Source organism: Protopterus annectens, chromosome 11.part0 (genome assembly GCF_019279795.1).
Source record: "Protopterus annectens isolate FY-2018-M chromosome 11.part0, PAN1.0, whole genome shotgun sequence".
NCBI classification, from domain to species: Eukaryota; Metazoa; Chordata; order Ceratodontiformes; family Protopteridae; genus Protopterus; species Protopterus annectens.
In genome coordinates, this window is record NC_056745.1 from 1,172,646,626 (window position 1) to 1,172,663,018 (window position 16,393).

General features: G+C 43.2%; 1 protein-coding gene across 1 annotated transcript in view; it reads right to left on the reverse strand.

The window, feature by feature from the left end:
• KMT2E (lysine methyltransferase 2E (inactive)) overlaps positions 1-16,393 on the reverse strand; it is a gene marked incomplete in the record, with an annotated part of 3,388,239 nt that overhangs the window by 2,853,744 nt on the left and 518,102 nt on the right. The window contains 1 exon segment of the mRNA XM_044088526.1: positions 547-661. Coding sequence (XP_043944461.1) covers positions 547-661 — 115 coding nt within the window.

The window sequence follows — 16,393 nt, forward strand, 5'->3', positions numbered from 1 at the left end:
CAAATGAATGCAGTCTGTCAGGTGCAACAACCTGGATTCATGCTGGCAGCAAGATAGTCTGATGATCTCATACATACATCCGTTTTTATACCCCAATGCCTACAAACTGAGGTCATTACCCAGATACATGTTCTAGGACAGTAAAGCTTTGGTACCCCAGTAGGACGTCAACAAGCCACCATCCATCTGTTAAGAACTGCAACATTATGCATTTTACTTTCATATGGAGCTCAGCACTTTGTATACTTGATCTTTCGTGCCCAAACAGATCTTGCTAGAGTTACTGCCACAAATACCACAATATGTATATGCACAGTAACATCTTAACTTGAAAAAGTTGATCAAGAGGTTGATCCCTGTATTACCCATGAAGAATTCAGCGGGTGCTTCAACTTCTCCACTATGTACTTCAACAAAATAAAATCAGAATCACAACCCCAGTTCTTAACTCTGTACAATAAAGGCACTGAGTAAATCTGATAATTTAATTATTTTCCATTTTCAACACCAACCTACAAACTAGACTGCTGAAAATGCAACACTTACTGCATAGGGTAAGCCAATATAACCATGTGAATGATGAGAACTGCTGGTATACAACTGGTGTGGGTAACTGTTTGACTTCTCAACCACCACAGGACTGGCTTCTACAGATTCGGGCCTAAAAGAAATCAATAAAAATTAATCCAATAAAATATGATACTAAAAAGACTAAATGCATTCATCTGGTTCAAATACACAAGTGACTGACATGCGCAGACATTCTGTCTGAAAACTTGGACAGTCATCATAGCCAAATAACACTTTACCAAATGAAGGCATACATCTTCAAATGATCACAATACTTGACTTCAAAATAGGCAGATATAGTTTTAAAACAAAACTGTTTCAACAGCAGGCCAGACGGCAGGGGTAGAAGGCATCCTGTTGTGCTACTGCTGGTTACCAATGTTTAATCAAGGGCCAAGGGAAAAGAGCACATGGTCAGTGGTCAGTTTACCTCTTTCTGGGTAGGAGGAGGCTTTCACTGTTACAGCAGCTGCTCAGTCAATAGCTGGATACTATAGACCATGCATATCAGCAAAATAATGTGCGATCAGTGACTGCACAGCTACATTTGTGGTAATCATTCATTTAACAGTGCAAAATGAAAAAAAATTATCTCACTGCTACAAACTCAAGGACATGCCACACAGCTGTCATCCCTACCTAAAAAAAGAGGAGCAGCATTGCTCCACTCACAGTTCCTAAGGTAAATGGAGGGAGAAGAAATAATACAACAAGCACCTGAAAAACTACAACTGTGCTGGGAATTTATGCTCTAGTGAATATGTTCCCCTGATGACTTCCCAAAGCTTTGTAATCTTCTCCCTCTAGGCCAGACAGAAGTCCACTCAACTGAATGTCAGCACATCCATTTTACAAAACAGACGTCCATCCAAGTCCCCTTTAGTTCATTCCAGACTTGCTAACATCCAAGATTCTGGGCTGAAACCAGAATAGCAGCAGCATAAGTGAAAGATGTCACCAGAGGTACAGCGGGCCAACCAGAAGCTCCCCCACCAACACCAAAGCTGGGTCCATCAAGCTGCATAGCCCAAGAGAGGAATGCCTTACAAGGAAGGCCAGTAAGACAGGGAAGAAATGGATAGGTGACTAGGTATCCCTCCTCAACTCTAGCATGTTGAAAGGAAGAGTGGAAGACCTTAAATTACTACTGCAACACTGAAAATGCCCAAACATCTAAAATTATAGAATAGTTGTCTAAAATTTTACCATAAACATAGATGGCCTTCTATTCTCATGTTGCGGTATTACAAACTCTTGAGTTTCACCTCTTGCTACGCGAACATCCATCCAGTGAACAAAAGTTTGTAGTCGCTGCTAGGTGTGTAGGGTGTCTAACATTGGCCTAGGGAGCAAGGGCTATAAAAGTGACATCGGCAGGTACTTTTCCTCAGAACCTCTCTGCCGCCAGTCAAACGTCAGCATTCCTGCCATCTTCACTTCAGATCTTTGAATTCTAAAAGCAAAGTACCCCGTTTGGGCCGGTTTTGAATCCTTTGTCACTGCATGCCTGTTAGGGTTACGCGTCATCCAAGAAGGGAAAGTGTAAGTGCGGTCATCAGACTCTCCATAAGGATGCCCAAGAGCTTTACTTTTTCTGTCTGTAGCCTATGCACGACCATCTTTCTTCTGTGACCAGTCAGGCCTTCGTGTCTAAAACCCTACGCAGCCGCCTGCATGCTTTGAATATATATTTAGAAAATCAGAGTCTTTAACACTTGGCTTTAGGAATGGAAGGGTCATCGGGTCAGCGCATGAAACCACCTACAAAGAAGACCACGGTTTCTAGACCCAAAGTTGCTACTGCTGCCCGTTCTCCATTTGACGTCCTTTGGCCAGCGTTCGTTGGGAGGAACACTCAGTCTGCTGAAGCAGGTATAGCGGGTACCCCTCAGGATGCCGCAGAACCTAAAGCAGAAGGCACGTCCTGGTTCGCAGACGTCACCTTGCTCTAGGTTCTGCCCAGATGGGCCTTTCCTCTGCTTCTCAGTCCTCAGTCCACTGAACAAAGGCCCTCTTCAAACACTAGACCTTCTTCAGGGCCTACGCCTCCTAGGCCTTCATTGCAAAAAAATCCAAGACCAAGCATCTTGTCCTTTTCTCTTGAAAACCAACCAACCAGACCGTCAGGCTTTTTCACACAGCTTATTTAATGCCTTTATGATCCTGAGGCCTGCCATGCCTGGATCCCCACAGGCTGGTCCTCCTCCTATCACATCCTACCTGAAGTTGAGGATTCCTCAGACTCGTCTTCTGAGGATTCCCTCTCCTACGACACCCATATACCTTATCCTCTTGGATATGCTTTTCCAAAGGAGGAACCTGTACAGGCCGATTCCCCAGCGGAGAACTTCATCTTTTGGGAGAAGATTTCTAAAATGAGGGAATTTATGTGGGATTCCTCTGAAATGTCTGGGGCACAAAAAAGATATTATTGAAATCCTGCAGATGGACACCCGCTGCTCCTTCTGCAATCCCCCCAATATTACCAGCTTCTCAGTCCTTAAGTATTACATTCACTACACTGTTCATTTGGACCTCATAAGAGGCTGGCTTTAAGAAGGTGTTGGTTCTAGTAATCCATGAAGAATGTTCCTGGCAAATCCTGCCCTGGCTCCAGAAGTTAATCATAGGTTATAATGCCTGGAAACAGTGTAGCCAATTGAGCAAGTAGCACCTTGCAAAATGGCAATGGTGCTGACTTCCTCAAAAAAGTAGTAACGACTGCATCCCTGACATGCCACAGGGCACTGTTGCAGCAGAAAGAGTAACAAAAGCATACGCAATGAGCTAGCCATTTAGAAATGGTCTGCTTGGAACAAGAATGTTCTCTCTAAATTCTGCAATGCTACAAACAACTGGTTCAATTTTCCTCCTCCCCTTAGCCCTCTCAAAAGTAAAATCTTATTTGTTTACGCATTTTGCACAGTGTGCAAAATTCTCTCACCCCCTTGGCCTGATTTAGAGAGAGAGCTCTGTTGCCAATTTGGGGATGAACATGAGAACCAGTGTACTGTGTTACTCTAGCTTGTAAAAGGTGAAAAAGGAAAGGATTGTTTACATGACTGTTTACAATCCTTCCTAGAGGTAGAATTCTGGCTAACTAACACTAACCTCATACTGAACCCAAACAAGACCAAACTCATGCTCTTTCTCCCCACCAAAACACCCAATCACTCAGCCACTTTTCAAATCCACTCCTCCAACAACACAATCATAAACACCAGCTCACATACCAAATTACTAGGTGTCACAATTGATAGCAAATTAAAATTCGACCTACACCTCTCTCAAACCATTACAAAAACACACATCAAACTAGGCTCTCTCTACCAAATTAATCCTTTCCTAACTAGCCATTCTAGATTAAACATTGCCAGGACTCATCTCTTATCTACTGTTCTCTATGCTTCTCCCATCTTTACAAACTTTGAAACTGACCTTACCAAACTTGAATCAGCCTACAATAAAACAGCCAAGTTTGCCACGAGCTCCCCATATAGGGTCCATCACTGCTCTTGCCCTACAACAAATAAATTGGCTAGAATTCCCACAACTAACCTATACCAAACTTGTCTTTACTCACCAAATAATATACCAACCAAATAGAACCCCAGCCCTATAACAATTACTCCAACTATATGCCAACACTAAGCAACTCCGATCCTCACACAAAACACGCATCCAAGTATCCAAAAGCAACAAAGCCGGAGACGCCCTCTACTCCCACCACATTTCTAAACTTTGGAACTCAATCCCTCAACACATCCTAAATGCTCCCAACCTACGCCAATTCAAAATTCTGCTCAAAGACCAACTCACTAACAAGTGACTCTGCTCCTGCACCAAGCCAGGCTAATACCACATAACATCTATTGATATGGGGGCTATGGGCTTTATAACAAAAAACTTTATTACATTTATATCAGCTCCATTAAGATAGGGGTTGGTTTATAGATTCATTTTGATCTGGGATGTATTTTAAAAGGTCTCAAACAGTTAGATTAATAATTTATACCATCTAGTCCAATGTACTTTTGATCCAGTGGGTGGATATAACATCACTGAACAGTTTTTTGATGATTGTCTAAGTTGGGTGGAGTGCTGGACTCCAGACAGAAATATATGAATATAGGGTAATATTTCTTTGGAGTTTTTGCCATAGCAGCATTGACCAAACTAGATCTATCCACTGCTATATTCTTTTATGTGGCTTTGGCCCATTTTGGTTACCCAAGAGGAACAATTTGGAGCAGAGTTTGGTAGGGGGAATCCCTTTAGGCATAAGTCTCAGAGAAGAGGGGGCAGGAAGCATAAAAAATTCCATGGATCTTGGGGAGATTCTTCAAAATATGACCAAAATTTAGATACTAAAGTGAATAATGTGCACAACATATCTTCTGTTAGATTGGATGAGCAACAACTGGAGGTGCTAAATAAAGGTTTAAGCTTTGTGCCAGGTTTCTTTGTCCAGGAGTATCATTTTGCACAAGATAGTGAATTTTTGTCATAATGTTAATTTAAAATAATTTTTTCACAATTCTGAGGGGAGTAAGATGTATTCTTCTGAATTTAGAAACTTTCACTTCAGGTCTTCGTTATTTAAGCCACCTATGTTACCCATTGTACAAACTTTTCAGAATGAAGTTCTTGGGGATTTACATTTGAACAAACAAGATATGGTGAAGGACAATTTGGATAAACAGCAAAAATTATGTGTTGAAAATCTTGTTAATAATAAGGAAATTGTCACTGTGTCTGCGGACAAGGGTGGAGCAGTGGTGGTTCAAAATTTGGTGGACTATGAAGCGGAGGGTGAGCGTCAACTATATAATAAATCTCATTATCAGGAAATGGTTGTTGATCCAACCAATAAGTTTAAACAGGATATTGATCACTTCCTCAATCTAGCAGAAGATGAGGGCATTATCACTAAGGAAGTTTGTTTTCATCTTAAGGTAGACCATCCTAAAAACAGTATATCTATTTTTTGCCCAAGATCCATAAGGATTCCAACAGACCGCCCGGTCGACCAATTGTTTCAGGCAGAGGCTCTTTGACCGAGCCTTTGTCAGAATTCCTTACTTTATATTTAAAACCATTACTATCATTGATACAGTCCAGAATACAGGACACGACCCAGTTTCTCTCCATTATATCAGACATGCAATTGGAGCCAAAATGGCTCTTATGTACTTTAGATGTCACCTCCTTGTACACCAACATCCCCCATTGGGCAGGACTTATGGCCTTGCAATATTGGCTAGATCGAGCTAATATGTACAAACCAGGCTTTAATACTATCCTAATTTGCATGGCAGAAATGGTCCCGACCCATAACATTTTTTATTTTAAAGATAGGTGTTTTTGGCAACTTCAAGGTACTGCTATGGGGGCCTCTTTTGCCCCCATTTATGCGGACCTATTCATGGCATACATGGAGGAACAATTGATATGTGACACCACTCATAATACATATATAAATGAAATGGACATTTGGAGGAGATATCTTGATGACTATTGGTTGGTGTGCAGAGCAGATGAGGAATTCCTTTTGGAATTTTTGGAATATTTGAATTGCAATATGTGGGGTATTGAATTCAAGTTGACTTACTCCAGATCGGATATCACTTTTTTGGATGTGTCAGTTAGGAGAACAGATTTGGACACTTTGGAGAGTGAAGTATTTAGGAAGTTTCCACAATTCAATACCCTACTACATGCTACAAGCTTCCACCCACAACATGTCATCAAAAATATCCCTAAATCACAATTTCTTCGGATTAAGAGAATTTGTTCAAATTCTTCCACGTACGACCATCACCGACAAGATTTAACATCTAGGTTTAAGAATAGGGGATATCAAGTGTGTGACATCACTAGGGCCAGTCGGTTTGCCAATCAACAGGACAGATCGCAGTTGTTGTCATATCGGGTTCGGGATGCTGAAAAATCACAGGTACTCAGATTAATTACAACTTATGGGAGAAGCACCAATAGTTTTATGAATATTATTCATAGACACTGGCATCTATTAAGATCAGATGACACTTTAAACAACTATATTGGTGATCGATGTTTCTATTCTTTTTGGAAGGGGCGGTCTTTGGGATCCTTATTTAGCCATTACAAAAGGGTTTATGACAAAGGTTCAAGTTCAACTAAACAAATGACAATGACTGGTCAATTGATATCAGGCTGTTATCCATGTGGCCATTGTATTTGTTGTCCAAGAGTGTTGAAGTCAAACAGTTTTACGTCCCAGAATTCTCCACATGTATACAATATCTTATTTTTTGCCAATTGCAATACCACCTGGATTATTTATTTGGCCCAATGTAGCTGCCGGGTATTTTATGTGGGACAAACGTCCCGACCCTTTAAAATAAGGGTTGGGAACATTTAAGTGACATCAAAAACAAGAAAGGTTGAGTTCTCTATTTAAACACATGCTTAAACATCCGACATGATTCTTTAGTTTTATGGTCATTGACCATATTAAGATTAGGAACAAAGAGGCTCGTATACTACATGAAATGTTAAAGAGAAAATGTGGATTATTAAATTGGGAGCCCTTTTTTCTCCTGGGTTAAATGACCAATTTTGAAATATCTTCACAAAAATTGTATATTTGTATTAACACAAAGGGCTATTTGTCTTGCTTAGTTAATTATGTTTGTAACATGATAATAATGGTTTTAATTCATGACATATAATACTATTGATATGGTAGTATTTCTTATGTGCACTAGAGGGCATCATTAGACACCATATATAAGGGGGATATTATGCTAGTTACAACTTTTTATCTTTTCAAGTTTGGTTGCTGAAGAAGGCTTTTGCAGAAACCGGTATAACCATACTGGTGAATTGTTGACCATCGGTAATGGAATAAAAGTGTTTTGCAACAAGCCACAGGAGATGTTGGGTGCTGGCTTTTTCTTGTTTTGTTTAATACCACATAAGCCCACATCAAATTTCATCCCCTAAATTTTATAGTCGCCATGTACACCCCAATCCCACTTAACACCACCTATCAGCTACCAACAATAAGAGTATAATTTGATAATTTCTTTTCTTTTGTAAAAGTACACATATGTACATGTATTAAAATATACTCAAATGATCAATTAAAGATGGACCCCTGCCCTCAAAAAAAAGATATATATATATATGACTTTACTATATCGTAATAACTTTCTCATTTTCACTAAAGTGCCTATTGTATACTGTACTTTATTTATTGTCTCTAGATATTTCTGTTAAATTCCAAGTAAAACCGACACCACCTGTCAATGTTGTTCTTGTTTTATTGGAGATTTTCTCCCCGGGCCTCCACTGAAAATGGGCTCACACCCAGATGACCTACCCCGGTCAACAAATGTAAAATAAATAAAAAATGAAGGACAGCAGTTCTGAAATTATTCTGGCAAATGTTATTGCCATTAAAAAGGCAGTATTCCAGGTAAAGTACCTAAAGGGTACCCTAGCAGCTGGCTCAAACAGTGGTAATGTCTACTTCTCTAACACACAGAGGCCTTTATGTAAAGGAACGACATACAATGTCCCTCAAAAGGGTAAAACCCTCTTTTTTGTGAGCAGCTTTGAAACCGCTAAGGCTGTAGTCTCCCTTTGACTGGGTGAGACATCAAGGAGGTTCTTGTTTAGAGGGGAATTCCAGAAAAAGGGTATAGAATAACCTATGGATATAATTTTTAACACCCAATGATCATTTGTGATGGCTTCCCAGGCTGTTGGGTGTAACGACAAATGCCCGCAGAATGCCTCCAGAGATGAATAGTTGGGCGATCTTTCAGGATCACTAATTGGGTGAATGCGAGAAGGTATCCCAAGACCAGTGGTTCATCGGACCCCCTCTGCTGCAAGGGTGGCATGTGCCATTAGGACCATTTCCCCCACTGCTTCTGGCAGGAAGGTCTCCCTGTGAATCCTGAAAAGTACCTTGAGTTCATCGAAACCACAACTTTTTACTCCCAAGCTGGTTCCTGGAAAAGGCCCACTGTGGGTTAATAAAGTGGATTCCAATGGCAGACAAGGTCTTTCCATCCTTTTCACTTTGGGATAGTATGTTTTTTTACAGCTGGACCAAATAGCGTTCATCTGTCAAAAGGGATGTTAGTGAAAGATGCCTTGTAGGGTTCTGAGAAATCACACAGCCGCATCCAGGCATGGTGTCTGATTGCAATGCCTGAACCAGCCACCCTTGAGGTACCATCTGCAGCATAAGAAATTAACCACATGGACGTGTTAGAAATGGACTGCGGGGTGGTCATCCTGGAAAAAAAGGTCTTCTTGTTCCTTGGCAGATATGGATCCTGGGGCAGAAAGTATAGTTGTGTACACTTGCCACAAATGTAGATGTTTAAGTGTATTCACTGTTGCAGTCATCACACTTTGGTTATCTGCCTGTAGGTAGCCCTCAGTCGTCCCAAATACTAGAGACTTAGTATTTCTGCTTCGGCTGCTGTCTCTCCAGGACTGACGTCAGGGGTATAAAAACAGGCAGCCATCGCCATTACATCAGTTTTTCTTGGCCCAAATGTCAGGAGCCCCCAAAATAGGGAGCTAAGTTATGGTGGGGAAAACACCACCAGTAAAAAGTAAATACCAATACCCCTGAAAGGGGTGAGTAATAGCCATAGAGAGGAGAGCGAGAAAAAACAGGGGGCTGGAGGGAGGGAAACCAGGACTGCAACAGTGAATACATTCTAACATCTACATTTATGCTAAGTGTACACAACTGTACTATGCTCTTCATATTTCTCTGTTGCAGTCATCACACGGATCGATTCCCAAAGCCGAAGAATTGTGGAGCAGTCAAGAAGAGTTGGGGCTGGCTAGTATGCCCTGCAGGACTGCTGTTTCAAAACCCTCCCTGGATTTGGAAAAGATAGGCGGGTGGTAATGTTCGGTGAAGGTGTGTACAGAACTCCAGAAAGCAGCTTCCAGGATGTCCCTGGTAGGGACTCTCCTGAGGAATGCTGTAGAGATAGACGTTGCCCTAGTGGAATGTGTTCTGACTCCCTGAGGGGTTGGTTTGCCATGGTGCAGCAGAAATGGATGCAGTGTGCTATCCATTTGGAAATTGTTAGTTTTGAAATGGCTTTGCCCTCTGCCACTGGTGCAAAGCTGACTAGTAACTGGTTGGATTTCCTGAAGGGCTTAGTCCTATCAAGGCAGAATCTGAGCTGTCTGCGCACGTGCAAGATCCTTTCCCCTTTATTTTTAGGATTAAGGAAGAAAGCTGGCAAATTGATAGATTGGTTGAGAGCCACACTGGACACCACTTTAGGCATAAAAGAAGGGTTAGTCCTGAGGGAAACCCTGTCAGCATGGAAAATACTGAAGGGTTCCACAGCCATAAGTGCTTGCAGCTCAGACAATCTTCGAGCTGAAGTGATGGTGAGATGCAAGGCTGTTTTCCAATAGAGTAATTTTAACTCTTCCTGATGCTGCAGGCTCAAAGGGGGGTAAGCGTGAGCTTCTCCAGTACAAAGTTAAGGTCCCAAGCAGGGGTGGGTGCTCTCCTTGGCGGCCTTAAGGTGTTTTCCCTCTCAGGAATTGTTTGATAAGAGGGTGAGAGAAAGCAGGTGGCTCAGTGCTGTAATGAGCCAAAATGGCAGAGGCATGGATCTTAATGGAGGAGAAGGATACGCCTCTGTGGAGTAGATCTGCTAAGTAATCTGGGATTAGAGGCAGGGAGGGCAGAGTCGTGTCCTCTCCTTTAGACTGAATCTAGGAGCAGTACCTTTCCTCTTATTAGCATAGGATTTCCTTGTACTGGGTCTTCTGGCTTCAAAGATGACGTCCAGCACCTGCTTGCTTAAGCTTATTACTCGGGGAGAATTCAAGGAATAAGCCAGGCTGCAAGATTCAGGGATTGTAGCTGCAGATGCAAGATCTGTCCCCCCTGCTGAGACAGCAGGGTTGGGTTCTGGTGTAGGTGCCAGGGTGAGTACCCGTGCTAGCGTGGCCAGTCCGGGGCAATCAGAATTGTCCTTGGTCTGTCCTATCTTATCTTGAGCAACACTCTTGAGAGAAGGAAGGGGCAGAGGGCAAAAGGCATAGATTGAGAGATTTACCCACTGATAGGATAGGGCATCCACTTTCCAGGCCCTGCTATGAGGTGTCCTGGTGTAGAAGTTGCTGAGCTGGTGATTGCAAAGGGAGGCAAAGAGATCCACCTCTGGGGTCCCCCATTTCTGAATCAGAAGGTTGAAGGTGCTGAGCTCTAATTGCCACTTGTGTGGGTCTAGGAGATTTCTACTTAAGTAGTCTGCCAGTGAGTTTTGTTTGCCTGGCAGGAATTGAGCTTGCAGATGGACCTGCATTGTCCAAGGCCATGTTTCACAGGGCCATGACTAGCCTGCAGAGTGGGTTCCCCCCCTACTTGTTGATGTAGCACATAAATGTGGTGTTGTCTGTTTTTATTAGCAGGTGCCCTAGAGAGAGAAGGGATCTGAAAGCTGTTAGAACGTGCTGCACCGCTAGACTCTCTTTTTGGTTGAGGGACAGATGAATTTGACTTGGGCTCCAGTGGCCCTGAATGCACTTGCTGTCCAAGTGTGCCCCCCAGGCATAGTCTGATGCATCTGTGGTAAGGGTCTGGGGAGCGTGGGGTTGAGAAAAGGGCAGCCCCTTGTTGTGGTTGCATGCTGCTGCCCACCAAAGAAACTCTGTCCTTCGACAGGGTATGATAGGAATAAAGGTTTCCAGGTCAAGAGAATGTTGACATCAAAGACTTTTTAAGTACCACTGAAGTCTCCTCATATGCCATCTGGCATATGGAAATAGTGGGATGCATGAGGCAATGAGCCCTAGGGCCTGCAGGATTTTCCTTGCGGATAGCTGGGTTCTGGTGGCCATTTGAGTAAAACAGCTGGAGTGAGGAATGCCATCTGGGGTGCTGTGTCGAAGCTTGCTCCCAGGAATACAATCCTTTGACTGGGGACTAATTTTGATTTATTTTCGTTAATGGTGTACCACAGGGAGGTTTGAAGGTTTTTTACAAATGTCAGGTGCTGCAACAGCATTTCCTGACTGTCTGTCTGAATCAGGCAGTTGTCCAAGTACAGGTAAATCTGAATATTTCTCTGTCTGCAGTAAGCAATGGCTGGAGCCAGGCATTTTGTGAATACTCTGGGAGCAGTGGATAAGCCAAACGGAAGTACAGAGAACTGATAATGCATAGATCCTGCCCAGAAGCGTAGATATTTCCTGCATGAGTCCCTTTATAGGGATGTGCAAATAGGCTTCTTTTAAGTCTAGGGTGACTAACCAGGCATCCTTGGCTAGCATAGGTAGAAGCTGCTGCAGGATAAGCATTTTGAATTTTGGTACCACCAGGAAGGTGTTGAGAATTGAAAGATCTAGGATTGGGTGCCAAGTGCCCTCTTTTCTGGGTACCAGGAAGAGTCTGGAAAAGAATCCTTGACCTGCCCGTTCCACAGAAACAGGCTGAATTGCCCTTATAAAGAGCAGGGATTGAACACCACACTGCAATGTATGCTTGCTAACTTGGCTTGCAGAATGCATAAGCTCTTGCAATTCTTTGTTTTCTGCACAGTCTGTAAAGGGTGCTATTTTTTGCTTAATAAGTTCCAGAATATGTTGTTGGTACTTCAGCATGGGAAAACAGACAATTCAGAGTCCTAATGGCGGGAGTTGCAGAGGTATATACTTTTTTACCCCATCTGTCCAACCTCTGGAATCCCCGTGCGAAGGGGTTGGATTCTTAGCTGTAGTAGCTTTGATACCTTTAGGCCCCTGGAAAATGATCTCTGGATCAGCAGTAGTATTTTTGAAAAGGAATTTGTGAGAATCAAGTACTCTGCAGTACCTGTCTAGTTTCCTAGGAGCAGGGGGTAAAGTATCAGGAGTAAGACTGGATTACACAAAGACATCAACAACTTCCAGGACTGGGGGTATTGCTAAAGGCCTATGTTGTGATATATATATATATATATATATATATATGGAGGGGAGGTAGGAGGGGACTGACTAGGGGCTGGAACACACTCGAACATCTACATTTACAGTAAGTGTACAAATATCTACTATGTTCTTCATGTTTTTTCACTGTTGCAGTCATATCATTTCAGATTTGACTCTCAAAGCTAAAGGATGGGGAGGAACTAAAAGATAGATAGGACCAGGAGGTCCTTAACCAGAGCAACTGCAGTGCAAAAACCAGCTCTGATTTAGAAAATTTGGTAAATGGTAATGCTTGGTGAGGAGTAATGTATGTCACTCAGTGTTAGATTCTAGGATAGGATCGGTAGGGACACCTATGAGAAAGGCTGTAGAAGTAGATGCAGTCCTGGTTGAATGGGGTATAATCCCCTGTGGGATAGGTTTTCCATGGTGCTTATAGCAGAAATGACTGCAATGGCCTATCCATTCAGAAATGGTTTGCTTTGAAATAGCCTTCCCCTCTGCCCCTGCAGCAAATGCCACCAGCAGCTGTTCAGATTTCCTTTGAGGTTTAGTCCTGTCCAAGTAAAATCTAAGTTGTCTGTGCACATCTAAGGAGTGCAGTATCCGTTCCCCTTTGTTCTGCAGATTAGAAAAGAAGGTTGGCAAATGAATGGATAAGAGCCACACTGGATACCACCTTGGGCATGAAAGAGGGATGGGTTCTGAGGGACACCCTGTCCGCATGAAAGATTATGAAAGGCTCCACCGCCATAATGGCCTGCAATTCAGATACCCTTTTTGCTGAAGTGATTGCTAAAAGGAAAGCTGTTTTCCAAGAAAGGAATTTTAACTCTGCACTTGCAGCTGGCTCAAAATCGGAAGAGTGAGCTTTTCCAGTACAAAGTTAATTTCCCAGGCTGGCGTTGGGGCTCTCCTGGGAGGTCTTAAGTTTTTGGCCCCGCTGAGGAACTGCTTAAGCAGTGGGTGAGAAAAGAGGGGTTGTTCTGTGCTGTAATGAGCTGAAATGGCCAAGGCTTGAATTTTGGAGGAAAAGGAAAGGCCCGTGTGAAGCATCTCAGTTAAGTATTGAAGAATCTGAGGTAAATTGGGCGAAGCTGTGGCCATCCCTTGAGTTTGGCTCTAGGCATACAATCTTTTCCATTTTTCAGCATAACATTTTCTAGTACTAGGCCTCCATGCCTCCAAAATGACATCCAACACTTGTTTACTGAGGGATGGTAACGGAGAGATGAGGTGATTAGCCAGGCTGCCAGGTTCAGGGTTTGAAGCTCGAGGTGCAGAATCTGGCCCTCCTGTTGTGGCAGCAGGGTAGGGGTCTGAGGCAGGTGCCATGGGGCAAGCAGTGACACACTGCCCAAGAGGGGGTACCAGTGTTGGTGTGGCCAGTCTGGTGCAATCAGTATCATCCTTGGCTTGTTCTGTTTAATCTTTAATAGCACCTTGGAGAGGAGAGGCAGAGGAGGAAAGGCATAAACTGATAGATTTTTCTAGCTAAGGACTGAGCATCCACTTTCCAAGCTTGTTTGTGGAGAGTCCTTGTGCAGAATTTGTCCAATTGCTAGTTCTGGGGGGAGGCAAACAGGTCTATATCTGGGCTCCCCCATTTGTTTATCAACATGTTGAAAGTCTTTGGTTCCAGTTTCCACTCGTGTGGGTCCATGAGATTTCTGCTTAGTTCGTCTGCCAGTGTATTTAATTTTCCTGGCAGGAAATGAGCCTGTAGATGCACTTGGTAGCTCAAGGCGGTGTTCCACAGAGCCATGGCTAGTCTGCAGAGGGGGTAAGAATGGATACCTCCCCCTCCGCTTGTTTATGTACCATATAACAGTGGTGTTGTCCATCTTTACCATTAATTGTCCTGGAAGAATGTGGTCCTTGAAGGCTGTCAGAGCATTTTGTACAGCTAACATTTCTTTTTCATTGATATGCAGGTGCATTTGACTTGGGTTCCATTTACCCTGAAGGCACTTCCCTGCCAGGTGAGCCCCCATGCATAGTCTGATGCATTTGTTAGGGTTTGGGCAGCAGGAGGTAGAATGAATGATAGTCCCTTGTTTTGATTCAAAACTATGTCCTGGCTTTCTGCCTTAGACAATCGTCCAGGTATGGGTATATTTCAATATTTCTTTGTCTGCAAAACGTAATGACTAAAGCTAGGCATTTTGCGAATACCCTGGGTGCAGTAGATAAGCCAAAACGCAGTGCAGAAAAAGTACAGTTGGGTACACTTACATAAATGTAGATGTTCGAGTGTATTCACTGTTGCAGTCATTACACTTGGGTTATTCTGCTGGCAGGCTACCCTCAGTCGGCCTGAATTCCAAAGTCTAGGTCCGGCGTCGGTTGCTGTCGTCTCTTCCCTGACGTCAGTGCACCAGGGGTATATAAAAGATGCAGCAGACGCCATTTTCTTCAGTTTTTCTTGCCCCAGATGTCAGGTGCCCCCAAAAGGGTAGGCTAAAAATATGCCAATAAAACATGCATGCACCAAAATATATAATACCTTCATCTACAAGCAAATACACCACATAGGTTGTATAGATTACAGAAGTGCAGATAAGATGCAGCAAAGATATGGGGGATGGTGGGTGGGTAACCTGGACTGCAACAGTGAATACACTCGAACATCTACATTTATGGCAAGTGTATACAACTGTACTATGTTCTTCGTGTTTCACTGTTGCAGTCATTACACTTTGGTTGAATCCCAAAGCTATGGTTGGGAGGCTGGAGCTAAATAGCATTAAGAGCGGCTATGTGGCCCTGCAGAACTGCAGTGGCGAAGCCTGCCCTGGATTTAGAGTAGAGTGGTAAATTATAGTGCTTTGTAAAGGTGTGCACTGAACTCCAGGTAGCAGCCTCTAAAATGTCTTTGGTTTGGACTCCCCTGAGGAAGGCTGCTGAAGTGGCTGCTGCTCTGGTTGAATGTGGCCTAATGCCCTTAGGCACTGGCTTGCCATGTTGTGAATAGCAGAAACAAATGCAGTGGCCTATCCACTTTGAAAGAGTCTGCTTTGAGATAGCCTTTCCTTGTGATCCTGCAGCATGTGCCACTAGTAGTTGCTCTGTCTTTCTGAAAGCTTTGGTACTGTCCAAGTAGAAGCGTAGCTGTCTATGCCCAAATAATGCAGAATTCTCTCCCCCTTATTCTGTGGGTTTGGATAAAAAGTAGGCAGATGAATAGTTTGGTTAAGGGCCACACTGGACAGTACCTTAGGCATAAATGTCGGGTTTGTCCTCAGAGAAAAGTACAGTTTTGTACCTACCATAAATGTAGATGTCCGAACTGGATAGCATCTGCAGTCATAACAAGTGGGTTGTCCTGGCGTCAGGCAGCCCTGCAGTCGGCAGTTCCAAAAGTCGGGTCGGCCGGCTGATGTCGCCTCACCCGGACGTCATCTCTGTTGGTCTTCGGGTATAAAAGCATCAGCCGACGCCATTTTCCTCAGTGTTTCTTGCCCCAGATGCCAGTAGTCCTCTTGCAGGCTAAAATTTGGATAGATGCCAATGTTTCCAAATAGATAGAGGTAAACACAACAATAAGCATATATGTACATATATACAAACAAATACACCATAAAAGACTCCCCAACAGCTAGCTATTAGGAGGGTAAACACCCTAGGAGTACCACAGAGGGAAGGAGGAGGGTAATCCTGACTGCAGATGCTATCCAGTTCGACATCTACATTTATGGTAGGTACAAAACTGTACTATGTCCTTCATGGATGCATCTGCAGTCATAACAAGTGGGTAGAATACCATAGCCAACTAGGGGAGGAGGATAAAAGTAGATTATGGTGTGTTTAGGATCCCTTGCAGTACAGCAGTGGCAAACCCTGCTCGGGATCTGGAATATAGAGGCAAATT